The sequence below is a fragment of the Neltuma alba genome, unplaced genomic scaffold, assembly GCF_004799145.2.
Source record: "Neltuma alba isolate B1F8T4 unplaced genomic scaffold, ASM479914v2 tig00011490_pilon, whole genome shotgun sequence".
Taxonomy (NCBI): Eukaryota; Viridiplantae; Streptophyta; class Magnoliopsida; order Fabales; family Fabaceae; genus Neltuma; species Neltuma alba.
In genome coordinates, this window is record NW_021636159.1 from 53,129 (window position 1) to 68,111 (window position 14,983).

The following is a 14,983-nucleotide window of genomic DNA, read 5'->3' on the forward strand; positions in this document are numbered from 1 at the left end:
TTGCTTAAATTTTTATGAGCAGAGGGAAATTTTTTTAAGATTTTTCCTCTTCTTCCCTCACAACCCTCTTCTCCCAAATCGGAGTGATTTGGAGAGGAATGGTAATATTTGAGTTTATTGTGACTAATATGCTTATAATTAGTTTTTAATATCTCCATATTACCCTTGAGATCTTACATCAAGTAGGGAATGAATGGTAATTATTTCATTCTTATAAGATATCTTTAATTAAAAAAAAATATATACAAGGATTAGGGTGCGTAACGGGTTGAGTGGAGGCAAGTACGGTCTCCACCCAGCACCAAACCTATTCTAATCTCACTTCATTCCACCCAGCATCAATTTTTCCTTTTTCATTTTTTTTTCCTGGAAAAGAAAAGGTGAAGTTGATAAAATGACCCTGAAAATACGAAATTGATATGTACATATATATATATATATATCATTATATTTGATATTCACAACATCAAAATTGAGATTTTTAAACAAGTCTACACAATACTTTTGAGGGGAAAACAAAACGGGGCGTAGCCATGCCGACCAATTACATGTAGTTTTACTTGGGCTATTTCAACTATGCCCGAGTTACTAGAGGCGGAAAATCTCTAACAGCCACTTAAAAAGTATGTCTATTAATCGAGTTAGGATCCATGCATTACGTATTGCAAAGCTCAGAGATCTTTTTTTTTTAAAAAAAAAAAATTATTGTAGCAAGGTTTAAGAATCTCCTTAGTTCTGTGAGAAGTCAACTTTGCATTTATTGAGAGTAATGACAAGGTGATATATTGCTCTTTTCCCTTCTTTTTTGTTGGGGGGAGGGGGTTTGCCAGAGTCAAGGTGATCTATTGCTTACTGAGAACAGTAACTAGTTCTGTATTGTTTGAGGTAGCCCCAAGTGGCAACAAAAGAGATCTAACTTGAAAGCCAATCAATCAACTAGAATTTCAGAAACCCAATTCGTCTTCTTCCACTCAGAGTTTCAGATCAAGGCTTCATGAAGTAACTCCATATGGAAGAACTGCCGCAGCAACAATACGACCTTCTTCATTCAATATGTTATAAGTTGATGCTGCGTTTCTCTGGAAAAAAAGGGGGGAAATGCTAAGCGTATAGGAATGGAAGAGAATCAATTCCAAAAATGACTGCCAGTTCTTTTGCTTTTAGTTTACAGCTTGGAGTTGAGACAATTCCATAAGAAGTTTTAAATCTCAAGGTGAACTTCACAATTAGATCTGCCATGAGATCCTCACTCTAATTATTATTTAATTAAAATGACGCCTCAGTGGATTTATTGGTGCAAAGGCTTAACCTCGAGAGGTAAAGCTCTCTAGGGGAAAAAAATTAACCCTTTGGAACTAATCAATGAAAAACCTGCTCTGATAACAATTTTATAAGCAATTAAACATAATTGGAAGTTGTATTCAAACGATCATAAAGTAAAGGTTTCCTACAAATGCCGGATAACACTCTTGTCTAACCTATATTAGAAGTCTACTGCATTGCAAAGTTCATCTTCAGCTTGCAATGGCAAGGGAGTCTTCTATATCATTGCACAAGGTGCAGTTGGGGGAGAAGATTGAAGAGCTTCTGATGTTGGAAGCTTCTCTCTCTGGCTTCCAACCCTTCAATCTATCTTTTTCCAAAACCCACAGTATCAATCATTCCCGACATGTAGGGACATAGTTACTAGGTACATAGTTACTTCCAAAGCATTCTTTAACCACATGTCTATGTGAATTTTGCTACTCATTCAATAAAACGAAATATTAAAGATACATTGAATCATGGTGAACCAAAAAAAAAAAAAAAAAGATACAAATGAATCTGTTGGAAACAACTCCAGAAATAGTATTATTCACCGGAAAATAACACTCCTCAGGGCTTAACCTGATGGAGAACATAGCTACAGAGAAAAAAAGACCAGTAACCTAGTGCATTCGAGATCACCACTCTCCTCACAGCTCTCTCATAATTTCCATACCTCCCTCCCTAACCAACTCTGCCATATATCCTCGCCAGTACTAACCGTCACTACCCCAAATTACCTTAATACCCCTGTTTACAATAACAACCCCTCTCTCACATCTTGGGCCTCGGCCTTCTTTTCATATAAGTATATTTGGGCTTCGGTTCAACAATACCCGCCCCATGAAGAGTAGCCTTGTCCTCAAGGCTAAAGTCAGGAAACTGCTGTTTAATGACATCGTAATTCTCCCAGGTGTTGTCATTGTCTGGAAGGTTTGTCCATTTAATGAGTAGTTCCACCTGACCATCAGTCATGCAGCGATGTTTGAGCACCCTCTCAGGATAAACTTGCATTTCCATATCTTCAGTTAAAACAGGAGGTAAAGACTGAGGAGTAGTATAGGGAGACAAACAACGTTTAAGCTGTGATACATGAAACACAGGGTGAATACGGGTTGTGGATGGAAGCTGCAATTTATAGGCTACAGCCCCAACACGTTCAGTAATCAGAAAAGGACCATAAAAGCGAGGACTTAGCTTCTCATTTGGTTTCCTAGCCAAAGACTTGTGACGATACGGTTGGAGCTTCAAATACACTCTATCGCCAACTGCCAATTGTAGATCGCGACGCTTCTTATTAGAATACTGCTTCATATGCTGCTGTGAACACTCTAGATTCTCTTTTAACTCAGCAAGGATGGAATTTCGGATGGTAATCTGCTCATTTACCGCTTCCACAGTAGAAAGTGGTTCTTGGAACTTGTAGAGAGTTGGTGGATCTTGACTGTAAAGGGCTCTGAAAGGAGTCATGCCAGCAGATCGATTGTAATTGGTATTAAACCAATATTCAGCCCAACTCAACCACTTGGTCCAAGCTGATGGCTTGGTGCCACAGAAACAGCGCAAATAGGTCTCTAAACTCCTGTTCACCACTTCAGTTTGTCCATCACTTTGTGGGTGATAACTGGAACTATATCTCAGCGAAGTATTGGCAGCTTTAAAAAGTTCTTTCCAAAAGTTGCTAAGAAAGATCCTGTCCCTGTCAGATACAATAGAGCGAGGAAATCCATGCAACCGGACAATTTCCTTTATAAACGCAGCAGCTACCTCTTAAGCCGTATAAGGGTGTTTCAAAGGTACAAAATGAGCATATTTAGTGAAACGATCCACCACCACCAGAACCGTGTCAAACTGATGAGATCGCGGTAACCCAACCACAAAATCCATTGAGATGTCTGTCCACACCTTATCAAGAATGGGCAATGGTTGGAGCAACCCAGCTGGGCTAAGTGCTAAATGTTTATTTCTCTGACAAACATCATAGGCAGCCACATATTTCTGAACATCCCGCTGCATACCATCCCAGTAAAACAACCCTGATAGTCGCTTGTAAGTACAAAGATACCCAGAGTGCCCTCCAATAGGAGAGTCATGGAACTCACGCAGCAGCTGAGGAATACGGGAAGAGTTTTTAGGAATGACGAGGCATCCCTTAAAAAACAAATGTCCCCCTTTTAAAGTATAGCCCTCCTTTACAGGTTGACCAGTCATCAAGGACTGTATTAGTTGGGCCAAAGTAGTGTCCTGCCAAACCTCCTGGTCCCAAGCACTGAGATCAGCTGGCTGTAATACTGATATAGCATGTAACTCCATAATTTCACCCTTTCTGGACAAGGCATCTACTGCTGAATTCGATTTACCAAGCTTATATTGAATCTGAAAATCATATCCAAGCAATTTAGAGACCCAAGTTTGCTGTGAATCTTCTAATACCCGCTGTTCCAAAAGAAATTTCAGCGCCTTTTGATCAGTCCGAATAATAAATGGCCTTCCTAATAGGAAATATCTCCACTTGCGAATCGCAAATACTATAGCCATTAACTCTCGCTCATACACAGAACAAGTACGTTGGCGAGAAGACAAAGAATAACTGAAGTAGGCTAACGGCCTCCCAGATTGCATCAGAACAGCACCCAACCCCGTACCTAAAGCGTCTGTCTCTACAATAAATGGTTGTGAAAAATCAGGAAGTGCTAGGATGGGGGTTGATGACATAGCTTCCTTGAGTTTATCGAATGCTTGTTGTGCCTCACTAGTCCAACAGAAAGCATTTTTCCTTAGCAATGCGGTGAGGGGGGTAGCGATGAGTCCATAGTGGCGAACAAAACGCCGGTAGTATCCAGTCAAGCCAAGAAAACCCCGCAAACTCTTCAAGGTGGTTGGAACAGGCCAAGACTTCATGCTAGCAATCTTAGAAGGATCTGCATGTACCCCTTCTTTAGAAATAATATGGCCTAGGTATTCGAGTTGTGTTTGAGCAAAAACACATTTCTTTGTGTTTATGACCAACGAGTGCTGTTGCAAAATATGCAAAGTGATGCGCAGATGTTGCAGATGAGTACCCCTATCTTCACTGTAGACTAGTATGTCATCGAAGAAAAACAGGATAAATTTCCTCAGGTGTTGCCTGAAAATGTTGTTCATAAGCGACTAGAACGTGGATGGAGCATTTTTAAGGCCAAACAGCATGACCAAGAATTCGTAGTGACCATCATGTGTACGGAAAGCAGTCTTAGCTTCTTCTCCTGGTTTCATGCGAATCTGGTGGTAACCAGATTTTAAATCAAGCTTCGAAAAAATTTGAGCTTGACCTAGCTCATCCAATAGTTCCTCAATGGCTTGGGATAGGGAACTTGTCTTGTACTGTGATTTTATTTAAAGCCCGATAATCTACACAAAACCGCCAGCTACCATCCTTCTTTTTAACTAAGAGAGCCGGGCTAGAAATGGGCTCTTACTAGGCTGAATGATACCGGCTGTCAGCATTTCACTCACCAAGCGCTCAATTTCTGTTTTCTAATGATGCGGATACCTATAAGGCCAAACGTTAGGAGGAGTGCTATAGAAAATTCGGTCATCTTGAGTTCCGACAGCTCAACCCAGAAAACATCCTCATTATATTTAGTAGTGCGACACAGTGAATTGAAAGTCATCGGCGTTTTCTGCAAGGCTGGGTTCCCTCTGAGACACACCCAGTCACCACTTCCCATGTCAATCTTAAGAGTAGACCGTTTCCAGCTCACCAAAACTTCATCAAGAGTCACCAGCCAATCGGCCCCAAGTATAATGTCTAAACCTCCCAGCTTGAAGGGATACAGTGAGTGTATAATATGAAGGCCTTGCACATATATTGAGACATCTCTAACAACACCTTGACCCTGCACATTACGAGAGTCGCCGACTTGCACAGTAAAGGCGACATTAGTGTCGAGAGAAAGGGGAAGAGTTCTAACAAGATCCTGATTATGAAACTATGTGTAACACCACAGTCAATCAAAATTAAGACGTCTTTACCGCAAATAGATCCCATTAGCTTCATCGTCTTACCTCCTGCAAAACCAGCCAGTGCATTCAAGGATAAGGACATAAGCTGCCCTGTGGGCACCTCTTCTTCCTCCAAGGCCACTCCTACGTTTGTTTCTGACTTAGTAGGTGCCTCCGGTTCCATCAGTAGTCCCTCGGTTCCCTCTGGTTCCTCCGAAAGTATTAAAACTTGTAGCTGTTTCTTCTTGCATCTATGACCTGACCGGTACTTCTCGTCGCATTTAAAACACAAACCCAGCTCTCGATGCCGTTCAATCTCCACGTCAGTGTACTTCTTGGGAATCGTCCTCGCTGTGTGGGTCATGGGAATGGACACCGATTTGGCGCTCTCTGACTTAGAATCCACAACTGATGTGGTTGGTGCTGGCGACTGCACGGGCTTTGCGTCAGCTAATGCTGAAACCCACGTGGTGTAACTCTGAGAACCCGACCCCTTGTCATCGGCCCAAGTGCGTGGGGGTCCATTGCTTCGTCCATGTGGATATTGGGTCATGACCCAATTTCTTTCCTCCAACCTTAATGCCATATCCATTAGCTCCGAAAGAGAGCTCACCTTCATCAATCGAAGATCTGCCTTGATGTCCAACCTCAATCCGTTCAAGAAAGCGGCGACCAGGACGGCCTCGTCGCATTTTGGCAAGGTTGCGGATAAGAGCTCAAAACGCTCAATGTAGTCAGCGACGGAACGAGTCTGATGTAGTGCCATTAGCATTTCATAGGTAGACCCACTCTGAGAGGGATGGAAACGTAACAATAAGTCCCTCTTCAGCTCCTTCCAATCAGCCACCAGCCCTTCCATTGGAACCAGTTGAGAGCTCACCCCTCAAAACACAGCACAGCCGCATCTAACTTGTCCGTGTCCACGACCTTATTGATCCTGAAATATCTTTCAATATTGAAAATCCATCCCATCAGCTCTTCACCCGCAAACAATGGCATATTGAGTTTCCGATACGCCGAATGATCAGAGTCGTCCCCGTCAACCGGAATGACTTTAGAATCTTGTGCCGTCTTCGATTCCTTGGCTACTCCTATCGAGTTTGATTCATTCAAGGAAGTCCCTTGAGAATCGGTGCGCTTCCCAGACCGGAGCTCAGCTAGAACTTCCGCCATCATCGTTTGCATGACGGAAAACTCATCACACATTCAATCCACCTTCTGTTCAGTATGGGACATGCGAGTAGACATCTCATTCATGCGTGTGTTCATTTCTTCCATTTGCACCTCACGTCAAGTATTGACCATACTAGAATCTCACCGCTCCGATACCTTTGTTGGAAACAACTCCAGAAATAGTATTATTCACCGAAAAATAACACTCCTCAGGGCTTAACCTGATGGAGAACACAGCTACAGAGAAAAAAAGACCAGTAACCTAGTGCATTCGAGATCACCACTCTCCTCACAGCTCTCTCATAATTTCCATACCTCCCTCCCTAACCAACTCTGCCATATATCCTCGCCAGTACTAACCGTCACTACCCCAAATTACCTTAATACCCCTGTTTACAATAACAACCCCTCTCTCACATCTTGGGCCTCGGCCTTCTTTTCATATAAATATATTTGGGCTCCGGTTCAACAGAATCACAATGTGCTCTTGGGTAACGGAGTAGAGTAATTTGCAAGAGAGCCAAGATTCAATGGTGCCATCATCAAAGACACCAACTACCACAAAATAAATCCAACCTTTAGTCTTGCAGTAATATTTAACTAGTGACACACTTTTAGAACCCTTATATTGAGTGCGTGAGTGCGTGTGTAAAAAGAGTAGGTTGAGAAGTAATAGGGCCTTTGCTAGGAAGAAAACAAGAAATGAATGATGGTTATTTGGGGAATGAGAAAATGGCAAGTTGGATCTGGTTAGGTTGCATCAAACAAATGGAGCAGATGAAAAAAGGGGGAGACTGGCTATCAGGGGAGGCCAGAAGAATATGGAGAGGAAGGAGTTGCTGACATCTTGGATTACTAGATTGGGCCTTTTACCCTCACCTTTAAATAATGAATTGCTTCTTAGCTCTTCTCCAAGAATTCATATAGTAGTCGATACTTGGATAAAATAATCTGTATCATACAGTCATTGCATCCATCAATATATCCAAGAGCACTCTCACATTCATGAAACCTACACTAAATATATATATATTTTACAATATAATGCATTTTAAGTGTGCCATCATTTGGTTATTCTAATTTTATTTTTGTTGTGGCTAGTCCAACAGCAAAAGGCTGTGCTACTGGTTTGGAGGCCAATTGGAGGTAATTCAATTACTACTCTGTCTATAAAAATCCATAACACTACTTACTTTGATCCTAGTGGTATGATTCCTCTTGTCATGACAGCATCAAACATGCAGAAAAACGAGATCATTTCTCTATTCAGGAAGGTCCCCACCAATACAAGAAAAAGAGGCAGATGCTCCATTATAATAAATTTAGATCTGCCTAAACTGCTACTCTCACGCTAAGTATTGTTATTTCATACCAGTCACAAATCAAACTTAAATCTCAAACGAAGATTGGCATAATAGCCAGTAAGCCACTGTTAACAACGACTGCACACATGACGGAGCATGAAATAAAAGATCAGACAGAATAAATTAAGACAAAGATCGATGAGCATTAACTTTTTGAGGAAAAAAACAGAATGAGCATTAACTTGATGATGAAGCTGGAAGAACAGAACACTAAAGATGTTTCTGCAAACATCAGTGAACCAATGGATAGTGGCAAGCAGACATGACTCTAGGACATCATATGAGTAGGTTCTTAATTTTACCAGTAAAGCATTTTTCTGTAGGAATTAACAGGTTGAACAGTAACCTCAAACACATTAGTGCGCTAACTTTCTGATTTTTGATAAATAGATTATAAAGAACAACCTATGAGACACAGTGAGCAAGTAAGATCCATTTGTCATATACTTTGGAGTACTTTACCAGACATAAAAGCGTGTGTGATATCAACTAGTGAGGAAAAGATTATAAAAAAAGGCATTTATATATATACCGAGTCTATAGCTATACCGAGTCTATAGCTTCTAACTTCATGCCAGTAGATCTGATAAAGCGTCGAAGTTCTGGATCCACTTGCTGCATGTGCCTTCCGCATCCAATGATTAAGATCTCTGACAAGTTTTCAATCGAAGAGTCAATTCAAATAAACCAAAACCAATTTAAAAAGTGAACACCAAGAAGTAAGAAGAAAGTGTATGGGCTTGTTACCTCACATAATCACCTGACACAAGCAATGAAAAACAAAAGAAAAATCACCAGAAAACTCATATAAGATGACATTCAGGGACTAACTTCAAGTGAATCATGACAGATGTAATAGTTAACTTTTCTTGTGGGATTATACTTGGAAATGTCCACATCACCATAATAGCTTAAACTACTTGGCTAGAAACGTCCATATGACCAGGTGTTTATGACTTCTACATGTGTGATTTTCTATTGATGCTTGTCCAAAATACTTCCCCTCAAATAATTGGACAGGGTACGCTCCTTTTTTAACTGAATCCAATATTACTTGAATACAATTCTTGATCTCGGACTCTGAACCTACAAGTTAAATCGTCATGGATCTACCATAAAGACTACACCTGTCAGTGCTTGGATCCAAATCTGCTTGCTTGGGCTTAAGTTCTTTGAGTTTCAGAGGCCTTAGGTCACAACCCTCATTTTTCATTGCACGGAATTTTGTACTCTTGGACCTCAAAGACCCAACTTTGTTTTACAGGCCTTGCCCCTTGCAGTGATTAGGCCCTTTTTTTTCCTTTTGTCTTTTGCTCCTTGCTCTGTTACCATATTAAGCCTGGTGGTTGAACTTGTTCAAATCACCCAAACAACTTAGCTACTTGGTTAAGACTGACACAAGCTTATATCCCATTCATTTTTTCTTATGAATTTTAGATGATAGACTTGCTTTTAATACTTATCTCCAACAATTATTTACCAGCACATTGTCCCAACTTAGAAACTAAGCAAAATACAAGTGCATATGTAGGAATCACCTCAAACACACGCCCAAGAACACATTTTACTAATAAAATACACTTCACTAACTCATAATCGAGATTAAATGTTATGTTGTTTTACCTGATGTTAATTTTTCTTGTTGTTTTGATTTCCTTTCTTCTAATTTATCTATAACAAGTTTCCAAAATACTGATAACTTCTTAGGCATTCATCTAAAAATCATACTAGAAATTTGATAAACATTCATTTCTAATAAAATAAGTTAGAAGTATCCTTTACAAGAAGAAAGCAGAATATAAAAAGGAAAAAGTCTAGGTACACATTTTTTTGGGTAATTGCTATCATATTTGTCATTTATCAGTAACCATAAACAGTTGGATACAATACTAAAAAACTGTTTCTTTCAAAAATGTTTTAACCATATGTAAAGTTTTTATTGGAGAAATTGACATTAAACACATAACAAACTTTGCCAAAGTCTTCCCAAATAGAAGAAAAACAGAAAGTCTTGCAGAAAGAAAAAATGGTACCAAGAGTTCTAACCTGGAATGGGGCGAAGAATTTGAAAGATTGACAAGCTGAGGAAAGGAATAACACATTAGCATATCTACATAGGCAAGAAATATTTAACAGCTATGGAACTAGTATCTTTATAATGCATAATGCATAATTGCATATGCTACTTAATAATTCACTTTTATTTCCTTGTCTTTCACTGTTCCACACATGCATAGTGTACATAAATTTTCTGAAAAGATAACCACCTGTGAGGTGGGATGTGGGTAGAGGTCCAGGATTCAATGTGTGACCAAAAAGAAAAAAAAGAAAAAAAAAAGGAAGATGTTGAATTATACAATCTTGGGGAAATTTTACAGTTACATTCTGAGCCATTTCTTGACAAGAAAAATCAAAGGGAAAAAAGGAGTGAAGAGGAGAGACTGGCATGGAAGAAAGAAGAAGTCTTCTTTGGAAAGGAAAGAGGGGGAATCCAACCCCTCAATAGTCAATACAACTCCTCAGCCATTTGTCCAATCCTCTCAGTCTGATAAGTGGGGATGATACTGTTTAGAAGTTCTAAAAGCACTTGTTTCCTCACTTGTCACCATCAATTTCCCATGCTCTTTTCACGACAAGTGTTACACTGACGTTTTACAAATTAAATCCTCTAATTTCTCTTTATTTTTTCAAATTTAGCATCCAACCAAAAATTTCAAGAGCGTTTTCCCCTCGTTAGTACTCCTTCCCTTCACGTACATCTCTTCCATAAAGTACTCCTTTCCTCTTCTCCAAAACTCCCAAAGCTATTCTTTATGCTAAGTAACCCACTTACCATGGATAATAGTCAGTAGCTGACATTTTAAAAATTAAATCCTCTCGTTTCCCTTTGTACTCATTTAGCATCCAACCAAAAGAATCAACACTGTTTCCCACTGCTTATCAATCCTTCCCTTCCTACTCTTATCTTCCATAAAGTTGTGCTCCTTTCCCCTTCTCCAAAACTTCCTAAGTTATTCTATAGGTTAAATAACCCAATCATCATGGATAAATGGTCAGTAGCTGATGGGGTGGTGCCATGTCATGTACATGGAGGCCAGATGAATTTTTGTGTTAATTGACAGACGTACCTCCAATCAGCTGCACAGAGTTAATAAGTTGGGAGTGTGATACAAAGGAAACGGCTCTGTGCAGAGAAAGATGTCTGGAAAATAAGTTTCATAGATTCTTGTATGTTCTTTGTTCTTAAAACAAATGACTGCAACCTAAGGCTAGCTCATTTCCCAGGAAACAAGGTGCCTGTTATGATTCAAGATGAGCATGGCGAAAAAGATTTCTTTCATTCTTTGTTGTCCCCCCCCCCCCGGGGTTAAGTGAAGATGAAACCAGAATAAATAAATATGATTGGAATAAAGATGCTCATTGAAATGGCATACATGTTTTAGCAATTTGGGCTTCACAATTTTAGCAACAGGAACCGATGCATTCACATCCTACGTACCTGTCTGAAGTGATCTCCGAGAACTTCTTCGGTTTCCAAGACAAAAGCAAATTTCCAACACAAAGCAGGCTTCCTTCGTATTCAACCTTATTTACAGTAAAACCTGTATCATTGTACCTGGTAAATTAAATTAAATTTTAGCACAAGTTATGCCCAAGTTTCATTACACTTTTCGGGAAGGACAAGCAGGAAAAAAAATATAGCTATAGCAAGCTTTTTAATCTAGCAGAATTCCTACAAAAATCATCTCACATAAGGCTCTTCGACAAAAACTGAAACCCTCAAATTTCTATTAACAATACTAACAGTGAATCCAAGCCTACCCCTGGAAGCGAAGCTGGTCTTCAGGAACATTATTGATGAGATTGATCTGATCGTACAAAGAGAAAGTGCGTCGAAGCGAGGGTAAAGCGTGATTTAGGGGCTTAGGCGAACCTTCGCGGAGACTGCGTATGAGATTTGGCAGCTTAGCTACTGTACTGGCTCTCACGGCCATCTCTGGCTCCGTGGATCACGATGAAGCCGATACGGTGGTTCTCTGCCTTCCCAACTCGAGTATTTCCGGAACCGGTGCTCCAGAAGACTGCAGCAGTGCAGCCGGAAAGGTCTCAATTTATGGAAGCTGATTTGGCTCCTAGATTATGAAAACAATTTGATAATCTAGAGGAGGCATGGGATTTTTGGAATAGATATACTTACAAAGTAGGCTTTAGTATAAGAAAAAATGGGTTGACAAAGAGGAAAAAAAATAAAAAGATAATTATTGCATATAGATATGTGTGTTCAAACAAGGTGAATGAAAACCAGATAAAAAGTACACCTAGTCACTAACCATCATCCTGAGACCAAGACCAATTGTAAACCTAGAATGACAGTTAATTTAGTGCAAGGTAAATATAAGATCACCAACTTTTTAGAAGAGCATAACTACCTATTAATCTTCAAGAAATAGTGCACATGATGAGATCTCAACGAAAAATAATTAATGCACAAGCAAACAAGATTGATTTGGCTAGGATGCTGGACTTCAACAAATAAGCAACTTTTGACCTTATGAGTAAGCAAGCAAGTGGACAAGCTAATCTTAGTTTCATACGAGTTGATATGAAAAATTATTTAAAGACTAAACGAAAAATAAGTATGGCAAACGGAGAAGTTGGATGGTTATTGAATTAGATTGAAGAACAGATTACTGAGAACCTTTCATTTTATCATTCATATCAAATTGATATGAAAAATCAAATTACAAACATTTGTTAGGCTGATGCTCGCATGCTTGTAGATTATGTTTATTTTAGAGATATAATTTCATTGGCACATATTACACAAATCGTAATCATGTTTTCAGGACTTAATTGTTATAGAAGAAATGTAATTTTTGGTGTAACCTTGTTATATGATAAAACTATAGAATCATTTAAGTGGTTGTTAGAAACTTTTCTCAAAGCAAACAAGCAAAAAAGGCCTACAACAATCTTTACTTACCAACATCAAGCAATAGCAACAAAAATGCATGAAGTGTTTTTTTTTTTTTTGTCCAACTGCATGAAGTTATTCCTTTGTGACTTGATCTATTAATATTAATAATATGCATACTTTTTTTTGTGGATTTTAGGCTCCTTTAGATGGTCCGACACAATCATTGGAAGCATTGGATGAAGATAAATTTTTATTGATAGGTACCACAAAAAAAAAAAAAGATTGAAACGGCACAAGTTAAGGGGAGATGATCACTTTTATTAAAATCAATGTATATTATACATTAAGATGCTAAATACACGGTCATTCTTTATAACACTATACTAACATCTACATTGCTCTTCTTTCTTCCTTCTCATTGGGTGAAGGTCATTTTCCATAACAGCTTTAGCATGGGTTGCCTCATTTTAGCTTCTCTGGATTCACAACCTTGCTAGAATACAACAATACTAAAGGTAAGCCAGGTCACTTCAAAAACGGTGGCATGTTAAGATTCAAAAATTCTTGAGTAGTTATAGGAATTCTAGTAAATAGACAAATGCCAAAAAGAACGGAAAACAAAGTAGGAAGATATGGAGGAAGAAGCGCAATTCAGAGGAGGGGTGGAAAAAAGGGCAAAGATATGGAGGAATAGTCTTCAGGTAAATACCAGACCCCATAAATTGCTTTCAGCAAAACTATAGTGATTCTCTCATAGTGCCTAATCCTCGGTAGCCATGGAGCTCCCTATTTATGTCGCTGATGGGGTTGGAAATTCACGGCAAACTGAGAAAGTGTCTTCGTGGAGGCCATAGGTATTTTGTAATTGAATGTGCGGCGAGAATTACAATGGGATGAACGGTTTATATGCGATTTTAAATTTGGATGATGTGTCACCTTTTGGACGCTCAGATGGAATGGACGGATGGGATATGCAGATTCTGAGAGCCACGGAGAAATCCGCTTCTGAGACGATCTGCTCCCAAATAAATCTATGCAACACACATAACAAAAACTTCTGTAAAACTTAGAAATTTCATAAATTAAATATAAAAAAAACTACAATTGAAAGGAGAAATAAACATTCCACAATATTGATCTTATGTAATCACGAATACATTATATAAAAAGCAAATAAACAGTACAGAATATAATACTAGTAAAAAATGAAATGTTTTTTTAATATAAATCAAAATGCAACATATTTTATATAATCAATAATAAATGTATAAACATAATAAATAAATCTACGACAATGTTAAACAAGGGCTCTATGGTATCTTTTATGAACTTAATAAATAAAAAACCCGACTTTAAATGGAGAAAATTTCATAAAAGTTTTTTTTTTAGGTTCAAATTCCAATTATATTACATAACAAACGAGATACATTTTGGAGCCTTAGTAGATAGAAGATCAAATAATAAGCTACTTATAATGCAGCAACAACTAGCAAACTACGAGGACATGTGACAATGAAGATTTGTCATATTGTCTATGAACATAAGAAAACTACTATCTCTTTTTTTTTTAAAAAAAATAGCTGGTTTTACTTTACCTTGCCTCTCAAGAATCAAAATAGATAGCCCCCAAAGTAGTCTTGCAAATTGGACAAGCAATCGGTTGGAATAAAGAGCAGGAACAACTTTGAAGCTTGTGGATGGAGCCCGCACAACCACACCAACAAATTGTTGGAGCTTTCTCACGACAGAACCCATAAAGCAATAGTCTGACAAAAAAAAAAAAGAACTTATAAAGTAACAGAAAAAGTGCAGTCAAGATTTGCTAACAATAGAGGGTGATTATTCATTTTTAATATCTTAATGATATGGTGCATTGTTAACTCTTGGATCACATGGACAGAAAGGATTAAGAGATACTAAAAGATTCTAAGAAAAGGGACAGTGAGAGGGTCTATTTCAGACAAACACCCTCAATTTACTTTTCAGTAAGGCTATTTAAGTTTTCTCATTCTGGTCATCCCGTCCTGATCTCGAGGCATATCCAATCTTGAAAATTTTTGAGATGGGACAGATGTGGGATAGGACAAAATGTGTTCTAGGATAGAACGAGACATGGGATGGGAGTCTATAGTCCCAAAATATTATATATAGGGTTAAGGAGCAAATTTGCCTATCGTAATTGCCAAAAGGAGCACTAGGCACTATGGTAAATTTTTTGATTCGAAATTACCTCAAAAAC

The 14,983-nt window shown here is 38.6% G+C and overlaps 1 protein-coding gene and 1 long non-coding RNA gene across 4 annotated transcripts; both read right to left on the reverse strand.

The window, feature by feature from the left end:
- Positions 1–716: 716 nt before the first annotated feature.
- LOC114714187 (NADH dehydrogenase [ubiquinone] 1 alpha subcomplex assembly factor 3) lies at positions 717–11,916 on the reverse strand. Of its 3 annotated transcripts, XR_003737425.1 has the most exons (6): positions 11,649–11,916; positions 11,326–11,442; positions 9,873–9,907; positions 8,376–8,476; positions 1,479–1,742; positions 998–1,079 (listed from the first exon to the last, which is right to left on the reverse strand). XR_003737425.1 is itself a non-coding variant. In XM_028898912.1 (5 exons), exons 1-5 carry the CDS (start codon positions 11,819–11,821, stop codon positions 993–995), a joined length of 513 nt encoding a protein of 170 aa, XP_028754745.1. In that variant the 5' UTR covers positions 11,822–11,916; the 3' UTR covers positions 717–992. The 3 variants fall into 3 exon arrangements, 2 of the variants coding, with proteins under 2 accessions (XP_028754745.1, XP_028754746.1); XM_028898912.1 differs by lacking the exon at positions 1,479–1,742 and having other exon boundaries at positions 717–1,079; XM_028898913.1 differs by lacking the exons at positions 1,479–1,742; positions 9,873–9,907 and having other exon boundaries at positions 717–1,079.
- A 1,125-nt stretch (positions 11,917–13,041) lies between these two features.
- Positions 13,042–13,761, reverse strand: LOC114714182 (uncharacterized). Its single transcript, XR_003737423.1, has 2 exons — positions 13,454–13,761; positions 13,042–13,237 (listed from the first exon to the last, which is right to left on the reverse strand). It is a non-coding gene; the product is annotated as an uncharacterized LOC114714182 (long non-coding RNA).
- Between the last annotated feature and the right edge of the window lie 1,222 nt (positions 13,762–14,983).